Raw genomic sequence first — 26,761 nt, forward strand, 5'->3', positions numbered from 1 at the left:
TTGGATTTGTAAAAACATTACACTTAACTAAACGGCAATTTTGGTGGCCATCCATAAAAAAGGACATAGAAAGTTATGTGGCCAGCTGCCCAAAGTGTGCAATGGCAAAGAGGTTGCAAGGGAAATCGCCTGGACTGTTACAAACAGTGGCAAATCCTTCAGCCCCATGGAGGGAAATAGCCATGGATTTTATAGTGGAGCTACCAGAAAGCAATGGGAATACTATTGTCTGGACGGTCACGGACTTGTTTTCCAAACAGGTGCACTTTATCCCTTGCCAAAAGATTCCCACCGCAAAAGCTTTAGCGAAACTTTTCATCCAGCACATTTACAGATTGCATGGGGCATCCCAACGCATCATCTCTGATAGGGGAGTGCAATTTACGTCTGCATTTTGGAAGGAATTTTTATCCCTGTTAGGGACCACTCAGGGACTAACATCTAGCCATCACCCACAAGGGAATGGGGGGGCTGAAAAAATGAACTCTGTACTTGAGCAATATTTAAGATGTTTTTTGAATTTTCAGCAGTCCAATTGGACGGACCTACTCCCTTTCGCAGAAGTTGCCTACAATAATGCAGTCCACGCCAGCACAGGTTACACTCCTTTTCAAATAGCCAACAGTCAAAGTTTCAACCCCATGCCAGAATTAACCCCAAATGAACCAACGATCCCATCACTGAAAGAATGGATGGAAAAACTACAAAACACCTGGCCAATAGTTAGAAAAGCACTAGACGAAGCTAGGCAGGCATACAAAGCACAAGCCGATAAAAAAAGGGTTGAGCCTACACCATTCATTATAGGAGAAATGGTATACTTATCTACAAAATACCTAAAGTCCCTACAGCCCTGTAAAAAACTTGGACCAAAATATATAGGGCCTTTTCCAATTAAAAGAATCATAAACCCAGTAACAGTAGAATTAGAATTACGCAAAAATCTCAGGCAAATACACCCAATTTTTCATTGCAGCTTGCTGAAAAGAGAGCATCAATCATCGTTACGGCCAAAAATCCCCCCACCACCACCTCCAATCATGGTGGAAGGCGAACAACACTTCGAAATAAAAGAAATCCTTGACTCTAGGAGATATCATGGAANCATACGATGAAGGGAAGGGGGTGAACAAAGGGGCTTTATGGCCCTCACTTCCTTCAGCCTACTTCAAAGGGACTGGATGTGGATATCACCAAACGGACTAACAATAACAATGGGGGTCATTAGCTTTCATGTAATCCTTTTTGAAGTCTCCTCCCGGCAATGAGGAAAAGGGGGTGAGAATGTAATGCCTGGGATTGTCTCTGGGAGAAGGGGGTGACGGGGGTGTGGCTAATGGGGGATCCCTTAAAACCTTGAATGGGAGAGCTTGGACCCAAGTCCTGTCTAAAACGCCTACATCCAGCTTTCTCTTAATAAAGATGCCTGTTGGAAGAAATATTCCAGGAGTTCTGTCTTCTTAAGATGCAAAGTGGGGTGGGTCCTTAAAACAGCTTTGGGTTACAATGATAGTTTGCAAATCTGAAATAGTGCTACTGCCTATACTGTGTGTTGGAAGGTCTTCCCCCTTCAATTTGTCTATTTATAAATATGAAACTCTTAGAGAGAAAGCATAGACTTTTGGTGTTCTTTCATCGGAGAAAAATAAGGCATATAATGCCCTGATTCATAACTTGTGTGAAAGTGAAATAATTTTATTGTTCTTATTTTTAAAGTTTAAGCCCCCCTCGAATCAGCCTCAAAAATAAATAAATTAAACATATTTAAAATACAAAATCATATTTGTCTAGTTATTTTTGTTATTGTTACTATAGATCTGTGTTTTCAAACTTGGGAATTTTAAGATGTGTGAACTTCAACTCCTTGCTAGCCTGGAGAATTCTAGGATCTTAAAGTTGCCAAGTCTGCACATTTTAAAGTTGCCATGTTTGAAAAATATTGCCATATTTAAGCAAATGAGTAACACTATTTTAAAGTATCACTTCTTAACAAGCAATAATATTGCAATAAGCAAAGATACCTGGCTCCAGTGCAATATATTCTGTACTGATGTTCCAGCTGGGGATCGGGCCACATATATGTTTATTCGACTCTAAAGGGAGGGAAGGAGGAAGGAAATTTTAGTCTCCTTGAAATGAACATTGACTCAAAACACATTTCTAAATAAATGTTCTTCAAAGTTTTAACTGAAAACTACATTAAATATTTTAGAAGCATCAAAACCAGTACACAACTAGGGCCCACTCAATGCATATAATAGCCTTCAAAATGATTTTAAATATACTTAAATCTATTATCCTTGCATAATTTATTATTATTTCTTCATCTTGTTTATGTCTACATTACTTCTGGTAGATATGGTTAATAGTTATCCATAAAAAACAAAATTGAAGTGCAGCTGTTTCTATTTAAATTAAGTATATTAAGGTATATTTTAACATGGTTTTGCTTAAATAATGTCCATCTATGGTATTTTGTGACCAAAGGCTATAAGCAGTCAACACTCACCATATTTATATTTCTCATGTTATAGCCACTGAGATGGAAAAAGATGTTTCCACAAACACTAGTAAAGAGACGCCGGCTGCAGAAAGTAGAAAGAGCCTTTCTAACTAGCCACTTCTGGGGAAGGAATTCTCTTTTGCCAAGCAAAGTCTACAAAATACCAAATAAATAAATAAATAAATAAATCTATCAATTGAAGTAATACGTAGTTCTCATGTTTGAATATTCTTCATGACTTCTGCTATTGCTACATGGACACAGTAGAGGAATTATATGGACAGAAGGGCAGGAAAGGTAAATAGGCAGTAGCTTTAGTGGATGATACTTGACATTAGGTGAAAAGACGGGCTTCTCTCTACATGGAATGGCATAGGAAAATAACACACAAGATATGAAGTAGAACCAGATTGTGATTTTGAATATCTAGATTAATCAAGAATATGAGTATTTAAAATAGTTTGCTTATGAAAAGATAATAAACTAGTCTTTAATCTGATACCTGAAACAATTAGTATTTATTTTACTTTTTTGGTTTTTATCCCGCTTATATTACTTTTATAAGTAGTTCAGGTCAGCAAACATACTTAATATTCCTTCCATCTTCTACAGGTAGTCCTCAATTTACAACAACAATGGAGCCCAAATTTTTTCTTGTTAAGTGAGACATTTGTTAAGTGAATTTTGCCCCATTCTACGACCTTTCTTACTACAGTTGTTAAGTGAATCACTGGAGTTGATAAGTTAGTAACCAAGTTGTTAAGTGAATCTGGTTTCCCCATTGACTTTGCTTGTCAGAAGGTCACAAAAGGTGACCACATGACCTGGGGAATGGTCATAAATATGAACCAGTTGCCAAGCATCTGAATTTTGATCACATGATTATGGGAATGCCGCAAAGGTTGTAACTGTGAAAAACAGTCATAAGTCACTTTTTTCAGTGTGGTTGTAACTTTGAACAGTCACTAAATGAACTGTTGTAAGTCGAAGATTACCTGTATTTGTCCCACAACAACAATCCTGTGAGGTGAGTTGGGTTGATAGAGAATGACTGGCCCAAAGTAACTCAGCCGCCTTATTAAAATTATACCAGTCCATTCATCCACTCCAGAAAGTATCACCTGATGACACCTTTATTCACTATTTGTTTAATATAATCAATGTATATGGTCACCAGTTTGCTGGAGTTGTTCTGGGAAGCTAACAGAACAGTAACTAATTAACAAAATTAATACTAATCAATTAATAATTAAAAATAATTAACAAAAATATATATTTCAGTCTTAGATGCATTGCCCAACCTCCCAAAGGCTGCATTAGATTTCTGCATCACTGCATGTCAAGAAACATATGCATCTGTTGTTTGGAGCTGGTTGCATAGCTGTTGCATTTATATTTCTGCAAATGTCAATTTTCTGGCTAGGGGATGCTCAACAACAAAGCACCAACAGGAGCCAATCAACATGCAGGATGTGCATCTCCACACAACGTGTAGTTGAGATCAGGGAGGTATGCATGTCAGCCTGTCTCCAAACTTTTGCAATCTATGCTTACCCATCAACCCCTTCACAGCGTAGGTATGTGTTGATGCCTACACGCAGTTGCAGACAAGACTAAATCAAGCTTGATATGAGCATATTTAATCAATAATCTGGTCTTGTGTTATGTAGAGCAGGGGTGTCAAACTTGCTGCGTCACGTGACGTGTTGTGACATATTGTGACTTTTTTCCCCTTGCCAGAACTGGGGTGGGCGTGGCTTTTGCATGACACATCCGGCCCACGGACTGGCAGTTTGACACCCCTGATGTAGAGCTTTCTTGAATTGTACCTGGATTCATGAGGTATATACATAGGCATATCATGGTGCACATATAATTGCCCATGTTGTTGAATTTTAGAGCAACTGCAGCATCTAGACAGTCTCCAAGGTCAGGTCCACGTGCATCTCATTGCAGCAAATCTTTTAGAGGTGAGTAAGGCTTGTATAACCATGAGGAAGAACTGGTGGAATTGACACTTCAGTTAAAATTGGGCAAAGGCCCTCTTAGCCAGACCTGCCACTGTGGTTATATGCCATATAGACAGGTGCACCTATTCTGATAGAGGGCAATCAGAAAAATCAAGGTGGCAGTTGTGACTAAGATTGTGTTTGTGTGTCACATATAAAAGAATATCCCTTTGATTGTGAAATTGTGACTGCTATTTTCAATTTTCTGACCATAATCTGTGATGCCTCTACATATTAAAGGACATATCCTGAATTTGAAAATTTCACCAGGTTTTAGTAGTCTTATCTCTATAAGACTACTAAAACCTGGTGAAATTTTCAAATTCAGGATATGTCCTTTAATGACTCTTTGGATGGACAGGAATTGGAATAAAATATGAACTTACCCGAAGGAACCTCTCTGGGAGATTAAGAAGTTTTACTATAGAGCTTTTGGCATACTTAATTCTTGTCACAGGGGCTAAGGCAAAAAACATTTTGATCTTCTGAGCCAATTCTGGCATGGCTGAAAATGCTATAAATGCTGAGAAAAATTCAAGAAAAAACAAAAAAGATTTTTTTTAAAAAAAGGAATAATATTCACCAGGAGCTTTCCTTCCCACCATCTTTAGTTTACATAGTAGCATTTCAATATATTGGGCATATCTATTTTAATTACTCAATAGGATTTTAAGGATGCACTTTTGTATGACTACGTTTTTCTGACACAGTGCTCACATATACATGCAGAGAGAGAGAGAGAGAGAGAGAGAGAGAGAGAGAGAGAGAGAGAGAGAGTAACAATGGCTTTCTGAACAAAGAAGCTCCATATTTAATACAGGGGCAAAGAACCAGGAGCACACACTGAGTTCAAAGTATGGAAGAGTTTTTTATTCTTATAAGGCAAGAATCTGGTCAACTAATGGTCAAAACTAAATGGGTCAACTAGATAAGGATCAGCAGAATTCACAGGGAGCTGGTGACCTCCGGTCCTGCGCGATAGCGACTGGTTGCAGGCTTGCAGAGTGCCGCACCCCCGCGGCTAACTTTCGTCCTGCCTGGAGACCCTAATGAGTCCAAGCCACCACAGAGAGGCGGCGAAGAAAGAAGGGTGCCCCAGCAACTCTGGAATGACAGTGGTCATCCATTCATTTTGCGGAAAGCCTTCTAACTTGACAGGAGAAAGGCTGTATTTCATCGATAAGCCCAAGCTACTTGCAACCAGAGTCCAAAAGAACTAACCAGCACTACAGTAAACAGCGTGCTTGAAACTGGGTGAGGAATCTGATTTTCCCTTTTCTATCCTATACTTAATTTCCTGGAAACGATCCCCAAGAAGCAAAATACCTCTGAAAGTGAAGGACGGAGACTTCCGCCCCATCCCTTTACTAATGGAAGCAGCAAATTAAAATTTCTATGGAGGCTCAAAATATATGGTAGTGAAATAAATTCATAAACTTGAAAGCTAAAATTTAACTTTGGACAAGTTTAAGATTGTTGAATGGTTAAGACTCTCATTTTAAAGATCATTGTTCATATTGAAAACTAAATAGATGCTGACACCTAATGGTGGATGAAGATTATGATAGCTATGATTTCCATAAGAACTTGCCAAGACCTGGGAAAAGCTAATCTGTGTTTGTGACCTTCAAAGCTTTAATAATAAAGAACAGCTGTGACAAAAAAAAGACAACAATCTGGGCTGCAGACAGAAAGAATTATAAACTTTAGGGAAAAAAATCTTTTTTGAACTCTTTGGATTACAAATATCTATTTAACCAGGACTCTAAAGCTATTTGCAGATAAGAAGGAAAACTCCAACTTTTGGCCATCATAGATCAGAGACAGGTAGACAGAACATACCAAGAAAACATAAATACATCTCAGGAGGAGATATATAGTATACTGCAATTAATTCAAATAACACTGAGTTCACATCACAAAGAAATCCAAAATAACTTTGAATATACAAATCAATCTATCTCTAGGTTAACTTTACAACAAAAAAAACTTCCAGGAAACAACACAGACAAGGAGCAGACAAAACAAATAAGTGGAATGTAGAGATGTTGAAAACATCAGAGAGAAAGGAAGTGATAAGAGAAGCAAAGAAGGAGAAAGAGAAAAAGATTTTCAAGAAACATGGAAAGGCAAAAGCCTCACATAAAGACACTTTATTCGATTTACTTCTTATACCTACAGCAACAATCACGAATATATGGAAAAACTTTTTGATTCAGCAAAACACATTGATCAAGAAAGATACTGGTCAAAGGAAAAAGATCAAAGTGAAAATTAAGAAAATAGATAATGGGATCTACCAGAGAGAATATTTAAAAAAGAAACATTTGTTTGAATATGGTTAAAGAAATAGAAAAGATTCTGAATACATATGTCAGTGGTGGTGAACCTATGGCACGCGTGCCAGAGGCGGCACTCAGAGCCCTCTCTGTGGGCACGCGCACCATGCCCTGTAGATGGCAACCATCCCTCTTCACTAACTCACCGAGCTCCCATGTGGCCAAATGCATCCCAGCATGGCTGGTTTCCCTCTCCCCCCATCCCATCCCTCCTGGCCTCACATGCTCTCCTTTTCCTGGGCACAACCCACTGCATCGCCTCCTCAGCTGTTGGCCATCCGTCCAGCTCAGAGGCAGCTTCTCTGAACTGGCGGTGGGTTGCGGAGCCCCAGAATGCGCCGGTTGAGGGGCCGGCAGGCTGTGGCTGCTGATGGACACGGTCGGCCCCCATGCACTCGCTGGCCTCTGTGTGCGGGGGCCAATGCTGTCAGGCAGCAGCTGCCCCGGCCCCTGCTTCCCCTTGCCCTGCGGCAATGGCACCTCCACTCCTGCCCACCACTCCACCTGCCAGAGACCCCCTGGATCTCCCCTAACCCTGCCTGACCCCCATAGGCGTCCCTCCCCACGAGGAACATTGAGGTGACCATGCCCACCCACCCAGTCTGCCATGACCACAGCCATGGCCACCCACCCAGTCTGCCATGACCACAGCCATGACCACCCAGTGGGCCACGCCCACCAGGCACCCAGCAATAAATAAGTGGGTTTTGGGTTGCAGTTTGGGCACTCAGGCTCTAAAAGGTTCGCCATCACTGACATATGTCATTCTAAGAGAGATAAATTCCTTAAATAATACTGTATGCTTCCCCCCCTTTTTTATTTTATTTCTTGATATAAGTAATATAATACTGCTGAAATGGCCTAGATGAAGGAAATGTTTTAGATAATTAAATGTGTCTGAATTTAGGGAAATTATAATGTATAAAAAAGAAAAAATGTTTTGAATAAGAGTTAAAGGATTAGATGACTAGGCACATTAAATGGAATATTTAAAGATTAAATATATTTTTAATCATGGTTAAAAAGAATAAGAAATTTGGGGAATGAATATATTAGATTAGGAGGAATATATATTTTAAGTAGTATTTTACTTTTTATGTTTCTTTACTCTTGCTCTTTTTTCCTTTTCTTTGCTGTTTTTACCTATGCTTTAAGAAATGTAAAAGTGCTGAGATGGTTTATATGGGAAAAATGGATTTAAATCTTTAAATGTAATTATCTGTTGAGAAAATCTTAACCAGCAAGAATACTTTGAACTTTATGGGAGAAACAAATCTAAATAAGGACTGTAACAGGATATAAGATGAGGCAACCAGAATGATTAGATAGAAAAGAAATATTAAATTGATGTGATCATTATTTCTAGGAATATTGGGAAAATTATATATGTAACTGTTATTTATCAAAATAATAAGAACTGTATTATTTCAAGGTTTGCAAAGAAGACATTTTGGGGAAAGGGGGAAAGCAACTAAATGTACTATGTGGATTATGGATTATAGAAACAATTGTTAATGATTTTTCTTTACAAATGTAAACCCAGCAAACACACTGTTTATCAACTATTAAGTGATTTATGTCTTAAAAAATCACAAATGATTCCAAACTGATGACCATTCAGCTCAGCCTGCTCATCCCCTTTCTTTTAACTTTCAAACATCTTTTGAAACATCCTATGTACAAATCCTCTTGTGGAATACTCAATTTACCCCAGACACCAAATACACTCATAGAATGGGACACAAGGCTGAACAAATGCCAAGGACATCTGCAGGTGAGTATTAAAATAAATAAAGATGGTGCATGCCACTGTCTGACTGTAACCATCATCTTGCCTTTTTAGACCAATACTTCTCAGACACGTGTGTGTGTCCTTTCATACTATACTATATCATGCTGCCCCAAGAAATATGCATTTGATATTTATTATGGTAAGTTGTTATCATCTATGACATAGATGGCAAGTTGTCATCCTCATCCATATAAAAAGAGAGCTGATTAGGAAAGATCTTAGATCCCTTTTTATATGGTGGAGCTGTCCCCACAGATATTTGTATGTAGACAAATAGCAGGAAGGTAATGACCATTCATGGCAATGAATAGTGGACAAGGGTAATTCATGGGTATATTTATTCAATACTGTAAAAGGAAACTTTTGAATCCACTCGATAATTGACTATTTTATACTAAAAAAATAGGCCAAAAAACGTTATTGTAATGCTTTCAAATTAATAGTCTTTAAAATGGTTCTCTGTACCTAAAGCATTTTTGACCCAGTTTTATCATACCTTAAAGCTTTTATATATTTTTTTTTGGGGGGGGACTTATAGAAGCATAATTTTCTTAATGTAAAAGTTGTTGTTGGCTTAGTTTGCTTCACTTGTTGTGAGTTAGCCAATAATCATGCTAAGTGGGTAGGAACATTTAAAAAAAATTATTTCTGAACAGATGTAAAGAATTTACACTTCGGACTAACATCTCAAAGCAAGCACACTGCTTCACCTCATAACAGGTATTAATACAATATGTACATTACATCAGCTATTCTGATTGGCTGGCTAAATTTACCTCACCACACACCTTACCATTTGGTAGACTTTCTTCTATTTCAGGGAGATTATCCTAACTTCCTCCTAGGGACGCCCAGTAGCTTATATAACCTCCCCCCCCTTCTAGCAACTTCTAGAATCCTCTTTTGGTGCCATCATTATTAGCAGTTTTGGTATTCAGTGATATAAAAGTGACAGAGCTGAAGAAAGGTGTAGTAATGTTTTGTGGGGGGAGGGGGAAGCAAAATATCTGGTGGGTTAGAGGTATAACCTGATCCCCTTGGCCCTTTTTTTATTTTTAGCACCAATAGTAGCTGCCTGTCAACACTGCTAACATTGGATGTTCTTGCTTTGACAACATATAGAAAGGCAGCCTTTTTCTTTCTTATGCTTTACTCTTAGAATTAGATGAAACTGGGGGAGGAGGAGGAATGTGACGGGAGTTAGTTAGACATAACAATATTGTAATAGTGTTCAGGATTTTTGAATTCAGGACTTTTTAAATAAGAGATGATAAGAAATGGCGGGTTAGAGGTTTCCAGTGACGTAGCTGAAGGATAGATCCAGGGGAAAGATTCTCCTCTCCCCGGGTCCGATTTTCGGCTGCTGGTGGGTCCATTTGGACTGAAGGCCACCCCGGAGAGGTGGCTACCAAGAGGTGGGGATGCGGGTCGGTGGTAGCCAGCTCACTGGAGCCAAAGGAGCCCTTGGAATCGGCAGAAGAAAGGCGGACCGCATTTATGTGGTCTGCCATTATCAGCTGACTGTCAGAGATGAAGAAGCTTAGAATGACAGCAAACAGCTGGACTGGGTGAGAATACTTTTCCCCTTCTCACTGGAAGTGGATTCTTGTTTGGCAAATAGCTCTTTTACAGCTTGAGAGCGAAGCCTTTTACTTTGAGGGAGGGGTGGAATTTTTTCTTTCTTTCCCCCCCTCCTGAACTCAAGTGGCAGTTTAAGCTTTTGGGCAAATTAAAAACTTTCTATATTTTAAAGCTGTCTGAGGCTTGAGATAAATTTGGGAAGCTCCTGCTTTTATAGAGATTTTTTGTCTTTGATCCTTATTGAAAAGCCACTGTAATTTTTACTTTTTAAACCTTTTAAACTTTTACTTTTACTTTTGACCATTTTTTTTCTTCTTTTCCTTTTCCCCCTCTAAACGTGCTGGGAATGGATACTTAGTGCCATCTTGTGGTTACATTGAGAACTATCCTCACTTTCCCTTGACTGGAGCTTATTTAGATTAGAATTTTGGCTACATGCCCAGACATTGTTTATCTGAAAGTCCTTGAAACTTTGCTGGAGAAAAGACTTTCTTTTGGTTTACTTGGGTTTATAAGATAGACTATATCTACAAAGAAATAGTATTTGGAGCCATCTGCTTCCCTGGATTATAAACACTATGTGCTTTGGAACTATAACAAGCTGTCTTAGAAGAATCGAAGATTAAGAAATTTCCCTGAACAGAATTTGGTGGATTATAATTTTGACATTTTTTCTTTTTTCTTTTTCTTTGCTTTTTTTTCTTTTTTCCTGTTTATTTTGGGAGCATTTTTTCCTCTCCTTTTTTTCTCCCTTCCTTTAGCCCTTTTGCTATTTTTCCTTTTCCTTTTTCTTTTTAACTATTTTTATGGATTTCCCCTCCTAATGAATGGGAGCCTATCGGATTATAAAAGCTGGCCATTTGGCTACCTGGTGGATTACAATATAAGAAGTAAAGACAAAGATGAGTGCTTCAAATCTATCTAAACTTGGGAAAAAAGAATCTTCTGCCCCTCCCTTGACTTCTGCAAGTCCAGTATATCAGAAATCAGTTACAACAATGTTGCAACAAGAAAAGATGGATGTTCACCAAAAAGATACTCAAGCAATTTTGCAAGCAATTGCAGCTCAGACGGCAAGTTTGACGAAAAACCATGAAGATTTGAAAAATGATCTTGACAAAATGAACAAAAAATTACCGATATAGATTCCCAAATTGAAAATTTTAAGCAGATGATTAGAGACAATCAACAAAGAATTCAAAAAATGGAAGATAAATCAGTTGAAGTTGACCAGAAATTGGAAGCTTTAAAAAATGAAAATGAAAAATTGGCTCAAATAAATGAAGAATTGGAAGACTCGTTGGCAGTGACAGAGATGGAAAAAGCCACATATTTTCTAAGATTCCAAAATATAATAGAAGACAAGGAAGAGGATCTCTTAGATTTGATAACTGAGTTACTGGCAGATGCTCTAGGAATGGGGAAGATCCAGATGGAAGGAGAATTGGATCAGATCTATAGAGTCAATTCAAACTATGCTAGAAGAAATAACATGCCCAGGGAAGTCCATTTTAGATTTCTTAAAAGATCCACAAGAGATGAGATTCTGAGAAAAGCAAAAGATCAACCGTTAAAATATAAAGAAAAAGAAATAGTAGTTCTCAAACAAATTCCTAGAAGGATAAGAGAGGCCCTAAGAGACTATCAGTTCTTAACCGGGAAATTGGCTGAAAAAGGAGTGAATTTTAGATGGTTGATTCCAGAAGGGATCTTAATCTACTGGGACACGAAAAGATACAGACTGGACACACTGCTTAAAGCATTGGAGTTTTTTGACAACCAGAGAGCATTTTTGGAAAAAGGTGATCCTGAACCTAAGAAACAAGAAGAAATGGTAGTTGAAGGAGCAGTTAAACAAACAGAGGAGGAAGAAGTCAAAAATACATACTCAGAAGAAGGAGCAAGACTGAGAGACCAGAGACAGATAAGATCGATTAGAAGATTGAGACCTAGATATAATTGAAAGAGATGGAGGAGACTGGGATTTTATCAATAAATATAAATGGACTAAATTCTCCTTTAAAAAGGAGAATTTTTTTACAAGACTACAAAAACTAAAAATGGACATAATTTGCCTCCAAGAGACACATATTAAGAGACAACATTTCAAAATCCTAGAACAACCGAAAATTGGCAAACTTTATTTTACACTTGCATCTCAAAAGAAAAGAGGAATAGCTCTTTATATTAAAGAAAAGATGAACCCCAAACAAATTTATGCAGATGAAGAGGGGAGAATACTAATGGTGGAAATTATGGTGGATCAAAAACAGATATTGATGGTAGCAATATATGCACCTAATAATAAGCAAGAGCAATTTTATCAACAACTACACAAGAAAATACTGGACTTAAATTACCAAAATCTTTATATAATAATGGGAGGCTTTAATGCAATAGCAGATGTGACTTTGGATTATAAAAGCCATAAGCAAGGGAGAAAAGGAGGAAATATACTACCTAAAGCATTCTCAAAAATGATAGAAGAATTGTGTAGCCAAGACATATGGAGAGAGAGAAACCCAGAAAAACTACAATATACATTTTATTCAAATAGACATAAATCATGGTCTAGAATTGATATGATATGGACATCTTTCGACTTGAAAATGATAATACAAGATGTGGAGATAGAAACTAATGTTTGGGCAGACCACAATCCAATAAAAATGATCTGGAAAGGAACTAAGAAAAAACTAAGATGGTCTCTGAATAAATCTATATTGAAAGAAAAAGAATTCTTGCAACTAGCAACAAAGGAAATGGATTTTATTAAAAAAATAAACAAGAAAGAAGAAACACCCCTTCAAAATGTATGGGACATCACCAAAGCATACTTCAGAGGGTTGGCTATAACTTATGCTTCTAAAAAGAATAAAGAAAAGAAACAAATACAGTTAAATCTGAGAGAAGAACTTAAAAAATTGGAACTAGAGTTACAAACAGACCCACAAAAGAAAGTCTTCAAGAAACAAATGGAGATAATAAAGAATAAATTAAACCTGGCTGATACGGAAATAATGGCTCAACAGATTAAACGGACTAAACAGAATTTTTTTGAAAACGCTAATAAGCCGGGGAGATGGCTAGCATATAGATTGAAGAAAGAAAAAGAAAAAAGAATGATAAATAAGCTACAAGATTCAAAAGGAGAATTACAGTTCCAAAATGATGCAATGAAAAAAATTATTAAAGACTACTATGAGACATTTTACAAGGCAGAAGAAGTTCCTAAAGAAAAAATACAGGCGTACTTAAAAAAAGCAGACTTGCCAAAAATTCAGGAGAATATTCAAAATATATTAAATGGAAAATATCAATGATGGAGATTATAGAAGCTATAAAAAGACAAGACTCCGGGCCCAGATGGACTTCCCGCAGAATTTTATATAGCATTACAAGATGTATTAAGCCCGACTTTGAAAGAATTGTGCAATGAAATACTTTTGGAGATTAAAATACCAAAGTCATGGATTGAAGCTAGTATTACCTTAATACCTAAAGAAGATACTGATCTTACACAAATAAAAAACTATAGACCAATATCGCTATTAAATGTGGATTATAAAATATTTGCTTCGATAATGACAGAAAGAATTAAGAAATTTCTGACTGAATTTATACACGCAGATCAAAATGGCTTTCTACCTAAAAGATAGATAAAAAATAACTTAAGAATGATTTTGGATGTTTTAGAGTATTATGAAAACCACCCAGGGAAACAGATGGCATTAATATTTCTTGATGCGCAAAAAGCTTTTGACAGTCTAAACTGGCAATTTATGTTCCAGCAGTTGGTGGAAATGGACTTTGGGAAAAATTTCATAAATGCAATTCAAACAATCTACCATAAACAAATGGCTAGAATAATTTTAAATGGAGATTATACAGAAAACTTTGATATCAAAAAGGTACAAGACAGGATGTCCATTATCCCCATTGTTATTTATACTAACATTGTAAGTATTGACTAGAAATATTAGACAAGATATAGAAATTAAAGGATTGGAGATAAAAGATCAAAAATATAAATTACAAGCCTTTGCGGCTGACTTGGTTTTTATCTTGGAGGAGGCACTTGAAACAACTACCAAATTGTTGGAGAAAATAGAAAAGTTTGGAGAAGTGGCAGGCTTGAAAATAAATAGAGAAAAGACTAAAGTATTAACAAAGAACTTAATAGACAAACAGAAAAGTCAACTTACAAAAAATACAAATTTGCAAATAGTTAAAAAAGTTAAGTACCTAGGAATCTACTTAACAGCAAGATGTGTAACATTTAAAAAAGACAACTATGAAAGATTGTTAAAACAAATAAAATTGGACTTGAAAAAGTGGAAAAATCTTCAACTGTCATTGTTAGGAAGAATAGCTACAGTGAAAATGAATATCTTACCGAAAATACTCTTCTTATTTCAAATGATTCCTGTAAAATTGGGAAAGGTCTTTTTTGATGACCTAAACGCAAAAATACTGAGATTCATTTGGCAAGGGGAAAAAAAATACAAATTAAAGTGAAAATGCTACAAGAAGCTAAAGATAGTGGAGGATTTAGACTCCCGGACTGGAGACTATATTATTAAGCAGCTATCCTACTATGGCTTAAAGAATGGATAACGTTGAGAAATAAAAGACTATTGTACCTAGAGGGGCATGATCTACAAATTGGCTGGCATACCTTCCTATGGTACGGGAAGAATAAAACACATAGATATTTTCAAAACCATTTTATAAGGAATGCACTTCTTTTAGAATGGGAAAAATAAAGGAGAAAATTTATATTAAGCTACCTGAAAGGCTTTCAACAATGGAAGCTTTTGCTTACCCAAATTTAATTAACTATGATAAAGTCGTGACTTATAAAGATATATTGGATAACGAAGGAAAATTGAAAGATAGACAAGATTTACAATGACAAGGTATTGATTTAGCATGGTGGCCATATTTGCAAATCCAAACGAGATATGAAAAAGATGTAAAGACAATGGGATTTTATAAAGAACAGACAGAATTTGATCAAATGTTGTTAAAAACAGATGAAAACTTGATTAAGAAACTCTATAGATTTCTGCTAAATTTAAAGATGGAAGAACAAGTAAAAGAAACAATGATAGCATGGGCAAAAAACTTTGGATATTCTATAGATTTGGAAGACTGGCAAAAATTATGGGATAGAAATATCAAATTGACTAAAGCAGTCTCATATAAAGAAAATTTGTATAAAATGTTGTATAGATGGCATATGACACCAGTAAGATTAGTGAAATGTTTAAAAATACTTTGAATAATTGCTGGAAATGTAAACAAAGGCCAGGTACTTACTATCATATCTGGTGGACATGCCCTAAAGCAAAAAAGTTTTGGGTTAAGATACATACATGGTTGGAAAAGATGATTAAAAGACAGATAGAATTTAAACCAGAACTGTTTTGTTAGGAATATTAGGACCTAATTATGAGAAGGAGAATGAATATTTAATATTGCATGTATTGACAGCAGCGAGAATAGTATTTGCCCAATACTGGAAAAATGAAAACTTACCAACTGAAGAGGTTTTAATTAAGAAAATCTTAGAATGTGCAGAAATGGATAGATTGACTTTAGAGATTAAGGAGAAAGAAGATTCAGTTTACTTTAGAACATGGGATAATTTTTATCAATGGTTAGGAAAACGAACTAGTGAGAAATGAATCTGATATGTTATTTTGAATATATATTAGTAAGAAGAATGATATGTATTGACTAACTGATGCTGTTTATGATTATCGTTTACTACATTTACTACAGTTATTTATTACTATATCAACTATTGTTAACTGAACATATGTACCCGGACAATAGTCTGTTTGCTAAAGATTGAAAATGTTATTGGGGAATAACCCCAATGTTGACCCCAACCTTGTCCTAATCCCAATCCTGATCCTAACCCCACCCTAAACCTTAATCCCTATCCCGATCCTATTTTATCCCCAACCCTATAAAACCCAATAAGATCTTTTGAAAAAAAAAAAAGAAATGGTGGGGTTGGAGAACAAGAGGGAAAGCCTACATTTCAAACTAATTGGAGAATGTGATTTATGACAGTTAATTAGAGGAGGGAATTGTGCTTGGTACTATGTGCTCAGGGGAGGGGAATCCAGATTTTGGCTTCGCTTATGTATGTGCCGATGCTATGCTGCTCGAATAAAGATTCTTTAAGATAAACAATGCCTCAAAGTTCTTTGAAGAGTTTCATCTGTCGGAACCATGACCTTATTTTCCCAATAGGCCTCTGTTATTTGAAACTCTAGCCCAGGCCAACTTTGACAAGAGAGGTGGGGGTAACAGTGCAATAGAGTCACAAAATGAAGATAACATAACAATGGGGAAAAAGTATGGCAACTCTGCTTCAGTTCCTTTCATGAAAGCTTCAAAGGAATGCTGCTTGTGGGGCTTGCAATCGTATTTCTGATGTGAATGAAATGAGAACTATCAAAACTTTGAAGCAAGGTGCAAATCCAGTGTAATACTATTTTAATATTAAACTTCTTCCTCCTCTTTCCTCATAGTATGAAATTCCTCCACAGTTGGACTGCTATAACACAAATAGTTATACCACATTCCATATAAGTTTTTATTCATTTACATACCTATTGCAGCACCCTGTGAGTAACCAACATAGTACAATTGTTGTTGGCCAGTTTTCCGTAGAATGAAATTGAGGACAGCTGGAAGATCATACTTTGCCATTTCATCAAAGCTAGGAAAAGATACAAGACAAAGAAAAATTAAATGCAGGAATGAATTTAACACCCTGATTGGGATTCTAAAGGAAACTAAAATAATATAGGAATGGTATATACAATAGTTATCCTCTAGATGGCGTATCAAAAATGCCTATTCCATATTAGCTTGATATGGAAATATATTCTATAATTTTGAAGAAACAGTTTGCAGACATGTATAAACATTAGAATATTGAATATACAAAATGGATTAGAAAAGATACATTCATCCCTAGAAATACCAGAACTCACTGAATTATTTTGGACCTTAAATGTTTATGGCATGATTTAGACATTATTTTCTCTTTTCATTTCACTTGAGATTCCATTTCCCTGTTGCAATAATTAAACATACCTGAAAGCCCAAAATTCATCTTCACTCATAGACAGATTTTGGTGACTTCTGGACCAAGTATTTCCTCTGCTGTTTCCAATCCAAACATCATATCCAGCATCTGCGAGGATGAAACCCAAACTGTTGTGGGCCAAGTTGGTAACCCAGTTGCTTCCATCTCCTAGCAAACCATGCTGGAGAAATACTACAGGTTTCATATCTGGAGAAAGAATATAATATTTTCCTTAGATATTAAAATTAATTTGTTTTACTAGGAATAAAGGTGTCAAAAGGATGGAATGTGGGAAAAATTGTGATTTCTCTATGTAGGATATATTAGGTTGGACTAGGATTCAATTTATCTGGACAGTTCTCATCCATTCACTCATAAAGATAGTCCTAGATATATGCTTCATTTTTTCCTTATATGTTTCTACTCTATCCCTTATCAATTTATCTCACCAAAATCCATTTGATAGTTTCTGCCAGACGGAATTCTATTCAAGCTAAGAATATAGCCATCTGCTGTCATCACTTTATACTCCTCGCTCAGATAGCCTTTGTGGATGATAAGTTCATTCTGCAACAGAGTAAAAACAAACCAACAAATCAAGAGATATTTTAAGAATTTGTGGCACAGTCTAATCTCATCTTCTGGAATTATGTTTATGTATCTGCAGCTGAGCACTGAATGATTATTAGAGAAATATAGTTTTAGGAAACTGACAGCAAGTTGCAAGGATAAATTCTGTTGTCACACAGTTCTCTCTCTCTCTCTCTCTCTCTCTCTCTCTCTCTCTCTCTCTCTCTCTCTCTCTCTCTCTCGGGCTCTTATAATAGCGTCTTTTAGTTCGCCCTTAACCAGAAAGATGTGAGGGAAGATGGATCATCAATTGATGGGGACATATTATTTTGTCCCATATCATAAACCCTTCTTGAATTTGGAGTAAATGGGCTTAAGTGAAAATCAAAATAAACATGAAAATGACTTGAATCTCTATCATCCATAGAAGATCATTTGAATAAAGAGAAAAATATAGTATGATCTTTTGCATCTTATGTTTGTAAAAATTTGATGTCATTTATTCACTTTCATCAGGTCTATGCAAAATGCTCAGTAGGCTTTTGATTAGTTTAGTGTAAAGTTGCCTTGATTTATATTCATAAAGTGAGAGGAAAAAGCATAAGAACCTTGAAGATATGTGCATTTGATATACTTCCAAGACTTTTAAATACGATTTCAACAGAAGATAGAAATGAGTACCACATCTCTTTTACCTTACCTTTGAATAACTAAATGGAACAACTCAGCTAGCTTTCCTTAAACCATTGGCTGTTTTGATGTATGAAATGTAGACTGAATGAACCAATCAGAATACAGCATACTTTGATATATTGCAACATATATTAAATACATCCTTTAAAAAATAGGTGAAGAAAACCAATCATGTAAGTTGATAAAATTGATGGTAGATAATTAATTTGGAAATCCCAGGAGATAATGAGTCTAACTTTAAAAATATGAGAAGCACCTTTAAAGTTGGGCATTGTATTCATTTTCCATGAATAGTGAAAGGCAACTTACAATATTCATAAAGGCTTCTGAATTCGCAGCTCTCTTTGTCCTTATTAGTTTTGAGTAGGCAAATCCATGAATCAGGCATATCATAACAATGAATGCCTGCATCCTGTGCCTGTTTAACAAAACATGTAGATTTCTTAATGACTGTGGCACATATAACATAATGAAACCATTTTTCTTGTTAAAAGGCTGTATGACCAAAACCATTCTAATGGCTACAGTTCAATGTATAAATAAAAGTCCTTTGCTAAAATGATTGTTTGGTATACTCCAAAAAACTTGCTTCCTTATTTTTCAAAGAAACTGCCGAATGTATTCAAAAGTAAATATTAAAAAATCATCCTAAAGTTCATTTATAATATATACAAGTCTGAGCCTAGATATCTATACAAGACAACACAACTTTTGATTCAGTTTAGTTTTATAAGAAGAAAAACAATACATAGAACAAAACAATATTTAGGCTACCCAAAGAAAAAACAGGGAGCAATAAAATCTCTCTGAACCCCCTCCCCCCACTTCTGTTTGAAAATACTTCTTCTCTTTTCTAGAAACAACTAAAAATTAGAATCTAAATGCATTCAGTTCGTTCATATGAATGAACCTATAGAATAAACCTCTAATTAAAGAAGAATAGAAGAAGAAGAATCAGAAGAAGAATCAGAAGAAGAAGAACTGAAGCACGTCTTGCAGATCAATAAACACACTGAAATGTCAGAACAATTTCATACATATTCAACAGTCATATTGCTCTAATAATAATAATAATTTATTAAACTTGTATGCTCAATTTATTCTGAATAACTCTGGAAAAATTTAAAGGATGTATCTATGTGTTCTGCTAATTAAAGCACCTTCTGCTTTTTCTTTTCTCTCACTATCAGAAGGATAATTAAAAAACATCAGATAAACCATGTAATTTCCTTTATAGCCCTTTCATCTTTAAAATTCTAACAAAGACACAGATAACTTCACGGGGGGGGGGGAGAAATAAATTAGTAAGCACATGCTTCTCTATCAACATTCCTTTTCCTGTAGTACAAGAGATTATTGTTACTTACTGGTTTTAATGTTCACTTGTTCCTCCAAAAGTTTCAGATGTTGAGACAGTGACTCTTGACACAATATTTATACCAGAAATGTAAGATAAAGGTGATAGAGAAGTTACAACATTTAACCCTTTCTTTGAAAGCATTTAGTAGTGGCATCTCTTTCCATCTCTTCTCCTTATCCTTTTAGCTGCTATTTCAGTTTAGTAATATTGAAAGGAATTCACTAAAGACCAAATCTTGCTTAGGAACTCCTTACATTTTTGGGACTGTTAGAACTGTTAGGTTAGTGAGATGTTCAAGCGACTTCAGACAGAATTGGAACATTTGAAGGTAAGGGATTTCAAATGCAAATATTTTGTCTCACTCCAGGGACTTTTGTTCTTACAGTTTTCCAATACATATCTTCTGGGAGCACTGCAAAAAACATATTATCCATAAAACATCCAGGATTCATTATGCGTCCCTCCCCACTTTGCTTCCCTGCCCTAGCCAAACATTCTCCCACAAGCACAGGGTCCACTTTTTATTTCGGATCAACCAAGTGTTGATCCATTGGTTGCACAGGAATGGGCTGATCAGCTTGTTGCCCCAGCTTGACATCAGGTACTGAGAGAGACAGTAACTGACCCAAAGTCACCGAGCTGGCTTTCATGCCTAAGATAGGACTAGAACTCACAATCTCCTGATTTCTAGCCTGGAACCTTAATTACTAGACCAAACTGGCTCTCTCAATGATTCACTTTGCTGTTGCTTGATATCCTGATATCTAGGCTCACAAACCTAATGTGTTCTATCACTGGCAGGTTTGGAAAACACATTATCCTCTGTTTCTGAAATCAAACATAATTACAACATTTGGATTCTATCCTATGATTTAATAGGTCAGTCTCTCAAGTGCAGACCCAAAATGGCAAGAGTCTAAGCACATTGGACTGAACTGTTTAAAAATGTGTTCACACATACCATAAAAACCTGCTTTTCATGAGTAAACGCTCTTATCGCTCAGTATTTTCAGGAGCACAATTGCATGGGTTGTCCCAAGGAAAAATTCTTCTTCCCTTTGAAATGCTTTGTACCACTGAGCATTAAGACTTACAGAGGTCATGACCTCCATTTAGATTTGTTATCTATCCAGGGCTGATACTGTATATGCCATTGTCATTAAATGAATGTTATGTAGAGTCTGAGAGCCAGACTTGTAGGGCCAGACAAATCAGAGGGATACTTACACCCAGTGCTTTTTTGTTAAAAAAAAAAAAAAAAAAGGTGCCCAAACTCACACACATTATACAACCCGCCTTACCTACCCTACAAGGTTCCATCCAAAAAAGGTGCCGGAACTCCGTTCTGGACGTTCTATGACAAAAAAAAGCCCTGCTTACACCACTAAACTGTTTCCAAAGACCAAATAGAGATGTTTAGAAATAAACCAGGCAAATAAAGATTTTGTAGTTTCAGAAAAGCCCCATGCTGTGGATTTTTTCCCCTTCACTTTTACATTTACATGCACTTCATAAATTACATACAAGAAAGAATGATACTGTTTTATAGCACACATGACAGGCATGATAGGAGCAGAAAGGAGTATTTTATAATAACTTGAGTTATTATAAAAATAATGAAGGTGAGATATAAATAAATATTCTTTTGAACAATGTGCTCAAACTACTTTGCAGTCATTGTATGCATGGTGAGATTTGACTAATAACAGATTTAAAGCTTTGTGTCTCACTAAATAATTTGTAGACTATGTTCAGTCAAACAAATGAAGTAAAGTTTGTTATGATTTACAATATAGGATATTCAATATTTTGTATTTTCTCTGATACTTCAGAACATTTTTAAATAAAGAAGACTGCATGGTATTTGAAACATTGATTTTTAAACCAATTTACATCTGCCCCCCAGCTTTATAGGTTATATTTTTCTCCCTAGCAGAATGTACTAGAATCAGCATTATTCTTTCAGTGTTTCAAAATTTTGCTGGATCTTTGCTTTGGCCTGGTCAAATGCTGCGTCCTCTGCTGGGGAACAGCTCTGTGAAATCTCTGGAATTAGATATTTTCTTCTTTCTTTCTATACAGAAACCCAAACAAGTTTTAGATCTCCCACCTTGAATACATTTTCTGGAAGAAAATGTGATTTTATTTGCCCCTTCTCATGGCCATTGTTCAGATATATCCTTCCAGGTTATCCAGTTCTGCATTTCTCTATGTTCTATTTGCTTTCCCTTGTATTTGGAAAATCGATCTATCTAATACATATCACTATTTTTCTTGTTCTATTTTTCTCTGATTGGTGACCTTATGGCCCTAATAAAATTTGTTTTGGAATACTTCCAATCAAATTAATATATTGTAATCATATGTTGTGAATGTCTGAACTGGTTGGTTGCTTCAGATTTTATTTTTTGCCAGATAAAGTATACAGTATATCACTTCTGTATGTGCTATCTGCTTTCCTTCAAGTCTGAAAAATCTATTATCACTCTATTCTGATTCATTATGTGCCTTCACATCATGTTTGAGTCCTAGTGATCACATAGAAAGATTTCTCCATTAGGATCTTTCAAATCTCCCAATGGTGTGCTCATTGCCACTTTACTGCTGGTTGTCCTCTTCTTTTCCTTTTCACCTTTCATTACAGCCTTCCCCAGAGAGCTGGGTCTTTGCATAATGTATCCCAAGTAGGATAATTTGAGCTTGGTTATTTGTGCTTTGAGTGAGAACTGTGGTTTGATTTGATTGATGATCCATTTGTATGTTTTCTTGGCCATCCACAGAATTCTCAGGAGTGTTCTCCAACACCAAAGCTCAAAGCATCAAAACTCTTCCTATCCTGATTTGATTCAATTCAATTCTGTTCATTTGTTTGAACAGCATTTTTACCTGAGTGCTAGCCATATGGCCATAATAAATAGTTTATTTGATATGGAATAATTTTTAATTAAATGAATATATGATATTGATGTATGGTTATTATTAAAATGGTGTTAGCCCTTCAAGTTAGACTCAATCAGAAAGCCAAAATCATGAATGCTAATACTATTTATATTATAAGGTTACAGTAGCAATCTTGCAACTTTGCTTTCACCTTCCTCCCTTTATCTTCAGGAAAACTACAACCAGTTTGGCCTAGTGGCTAAGGCACCAAACTAGAAAGTGGGAGATGGTGGGTTCTAGTGCCAGCTTAGACATGAAAGACAGCTGGGTGACCTTGGGCCAGCCACTCTCTTTCATCCCAATTCACCTCATAGGGTTGCTGTTGTGGGGAAAATAGGAGGATGAAGGTGTATTAGATATGTTTGATGTTTAAGTTATTCATAAAAATAATAAAGGCAGGATACAAATAAATAAAATAAAATAAATAAATTATCTGGGACACTTTTTCAAATTACAGTTCTGACACAGACTCTGATTTCTTTTATCTGACTGTTATCTTGGTTGCAGCACTACCTCCTGTTCTTCTTGGTTATTCTTTTTTTCCATTACAATTGGTCGGCTGTCCCTCATTTTACTTTTCCAAGACATAGTATATATTCTTTAAAAGATGAAGACGATGGAAAGCTCTCCAGCTTACTATCAGAGAGAGAGAGAAAGCCAGTAATGTTGGAAGGGAGATTTTGTTGCCAGTGCTGCTACAATGACCTTTGGTTGAATAGGTTCATACTTACCACAATTGAAGGAAGGAAGACGGAAGAAGAAGCGTTGTTGCCTCCCCCAGCTTGACTCATTTGGGTCAAGTGAGAAATAAACTATATTTGACTCTCAATTCAAGAAGAGAAAGTCATGATTCAGTTCATAGTGTGACCCATCCAGTCAGGCCAACTGTGGGAAGAAAAAGGGAAGGACATTCCTATGAATCTTCTACAATTTGTGTGGGACAAACTGAGTAGCTGAACACAGAATGATCTGATTCCCTCCAGATCTTACTGGACTACAGTTACACTTTCTAGACTACAGTAGATTAGACTAGATCTCAGATTTCACACATGTCTGTTTGACAGCGTTTAGCTGAAGCCTGTTGTTTCCCATTTTTATTATTTATTCATTTATTTATCCAATTTGTATAGCTTCCCATCTCACCAAAAGTGACTCTGGACAGTGTACAACAATTGAATAAAACCCACAAATATAAAAACAACAGATATTAAAAGTATAGAAATCTACATTGAGAAATAAATAGTATAAAAACAAATACGGTATATTGTATAAACTCCTAGGTGATGACAGGATAAGAATGGCCACCTCAACAATGCAATCATCTAAGCAAACCTTGTGAACTCTCAAGCCTCCTCTATATTCAAGATGGACAGTATTTAATATTTGTTATGTATATGTAGGGGTGTGGGTCTATACATATGTTGTATATAGTATGTTTTAGGTGTGTGTCATGTATGTTTCACTTTGAGAGTGGGCAACTAAATTTCATTTTTGATGTGTGCCATTGTGCCCACAGTAAAAAAAATTCAATAAAGATTATCATCTTATCTTGTCTTGTCTTGTCTTGTCTTGTCTTATCTTATCTTATTCTCCGGTTCCCTGGGAACCCCAGGCTTGATAGCATAACCAGGTCTTTAACACTCTCATAGTCTCCAGACATCAGAAGCATTGTTTAATTCACCAGGGGCAGAGATGTATAATTGTCCCTCTTTCAGGGAGATGGCTGGTTGAGAAATGTGAAAAATAAAAAAATAAAAAATAAAAATTGGGAATGATATCTCATTCCATGGTGGCAGATGAGCTCACCCAGTGGCTTCGTGTAGATGTTGAATAGGATAGTGCACTGATCCCTATTGCACCCCACACATGATCTGACCATGAAGAGGAAGACACTCAGAGCTCCCCTAATTTCATATCACACATTGCCACAGGTCTGACAGGAAAACAGATCAGTTTGTGACCACAGATATGTGACTCCTGCCCTGAAGGCTCAGCCCCTTCAGTAGTCTTTATAATTTTCTGACTGCATTTATAATTTTATATGTTGTATGAGTTACTATTTATTGATAAATTTTGAATTATTTTCTCTTAATTTTTTTTGCACTTGTGGACTGAGATAGGCATACCTATCAATGTTAACTCTAGAATTTCTCATTTTTCCAAGTCAACCCTTTTTACTGTTACTGTCAACCCTTTTTCCATCTTCAAATTCTGTATTTATATTTTATGTTAATTTATCCTATATGTAAGATAAATGTATTTTTATCAAAGACCTTTCCTAATGTCCCTCTCTTGCAAATGATTTTTGTATTGTAATAAATATGTTTCCACTATCTTCAAACTTATACTATACTCTCTATTCCTATTGTGCCGATCCTTTTGAGTTACAATCTGAATTTAGAAAGTTTAGTAAAGAAACAATGTAGGATGTGGTTGCATTCCAAATCCCATTCTTGTGGAAAACGAAAGAACTCTTACGAATTCCAGAGGGGTTTAGCAGAGAGGTTTATTTGCACAGGTTCAGAGGCATATAGAGATAGGCAATTCTGAACAAGGAGGGCGGGATTAGACTTCAGTTTTTATACTATCCTTCTTTCAGGAACAAAGGGACTACACATGGTAATACACTGTAATACATTTGGATCGTTTCTCACGGGCATACAATGGAAGGTTTTGTTACATACAAAGTATCCATGTGCAATGCGCATTTGGTTAGCCACATATTACTGACACAGAACTTTCCCAGTGAATTTTCCCAGTGATTATGCATTACATCATTATTCTAGCAATTATGCAGACAAATCATTATTCTAATTATGCAGACAAATCATTATTCTAATAATTGTTCATTTTACTACATTATTCCCCCCTTTGGAAGTTTTCTCACTTAAACCTCCACTATTCGTCCTCTAATTCAAGATCTTTTGGTTGCAGTTATGCACTGGCATAGTTGAATCTGGTATTGGCATAAGAGTTGCTGGATTGAGAGTAGTGCATTGTTTCAGTGTAATTTGTGGATTTTCTAATAAAAGAGCTTGTATTTTATGCATTTGTTGATTGCTAATCCATAAATGTCCCTTATTATCAATAATTGTCTGCAGGGCATGACTAGTGCAAACAACCACTGGAGCAGAAAAGGTTAATGTATTTGCTGCCTGTAGTAACAGCATGACTGCTGCTAGGATTTTTAAACATTGTGGTCACCCTTGTGCTGCCGTATCTAATTGCTTTGACAGATAAGCGACTGGGCGATTCCAAATTCCTTGTTTTTGGGTAAGGATTCCAAGAGCCACATTCTGTCTCACATCGACATGAAGTGTAAAAGTCTTAGTTATATCAGGTAGTCCTAGGGCTGGAGCTGTAGTTAAGGCTTGTTGAAGTGTTTTCATAGCTAGGGTTTGTTCCCGTTGCCATAAAAGAGGTTCCTTTTCAGGTCCCCTTAAAACTTGGTACAATGGTTTAGCTGTGAGAGCAAAATTAGGAATCCAAATCCTATAGAAGCCTGTAATTCCCAGAAAGGCTCTAACTTCCTGTTTTGTTTGGGGGATGGGGATCTGTAACACAGCTTGCTTTCTCTGGGGGCCTAAAGCCCTCTGTCCTTGGGACAGTTCATAGCCTAAATACATTACAGTCTTTTGGACTAGTTGTGCTTTCTTTTTGGACCCTCTGTAGCCACAGTCTTGTAATATTTGAAGCAGTCTTGCTGTGTTTTCAAAACAATCCTCCCTGTTTTGTCCAGTTATTAGAACATCATCCACATATTGAAGACAACAGTCCTCTTGTCTGACTAACTTTAAAAATGCAAGATCTTGGGCTAAAGCTTGACCAAAACATGTGGGTGAATTTTTAAAGCCTTGTGGTAG

The 26,761-nt window shown here is 36.2% G+C and overlaps 1 protein-coding gene across 1 annotated transcript in view; it reads right to left on the reverse strand.

Moving 5' to 3' along the window:
* The window catches only part of LOC107302735 (lipase member M-like), a 25,038-nt gene extending 6,029 nt beyond the window's left edge, over positions 1 to 19,009 (reverse strand). The window contains exons 1-7 of the mRNA XM_015831879.1: positions 18,908 to 19,009; positions 17,785 to 17,902; positions 17,344 to 17,542; positions 16,854 to 16,963; positions 4,899 to 5,035; positions 2,510 to 2,656; positions 2,022 to 2,093 (exon numbers count right to left, since the gene is read on the reverse strand). Of these exons, the coding sequence (XP_015687365.1) occupies positions 2,022 to 2,093; positions 2,510 to 2,656; positions 4,899 to 5,035; positions 16,854 to 16,963; positions 17,344 to 17,542; positions 17,785 to 17,902; positions 18,908 to 19,009 (885 nt within the window). The remainder of the gene's footprint in view (positions 1 to 2,021; positions 2,094 to 2,509; positions 2,657 to 4,898; positions 5,036 to 16,853; positions 16,964 to 17,343; positions 17,543 to 17,784; positions 17,903 to 18,907) is intronic.
* Between the last annotated feature and the right edge of the window lie 7,752 nt (positions 19,010 to 26,761).

The sequence above is a fragment of the Protobothrops mucrosquamatus genome, unplaced genomic scaffold (genome assembly GCF_001527695.2).
Source record: "Protobothrops mucrosquamatus isolate PMUCROS unplaced genomic scaffold, P.Mucros_1.0 scaffold_284, whole genome shotgun sequence".
NCBI lineage: Eukaryota > Metazoa > Chordata > Lepidosauria > Squamata > Viperidae > Protobothrops > Protobothrops mucrosquamatus.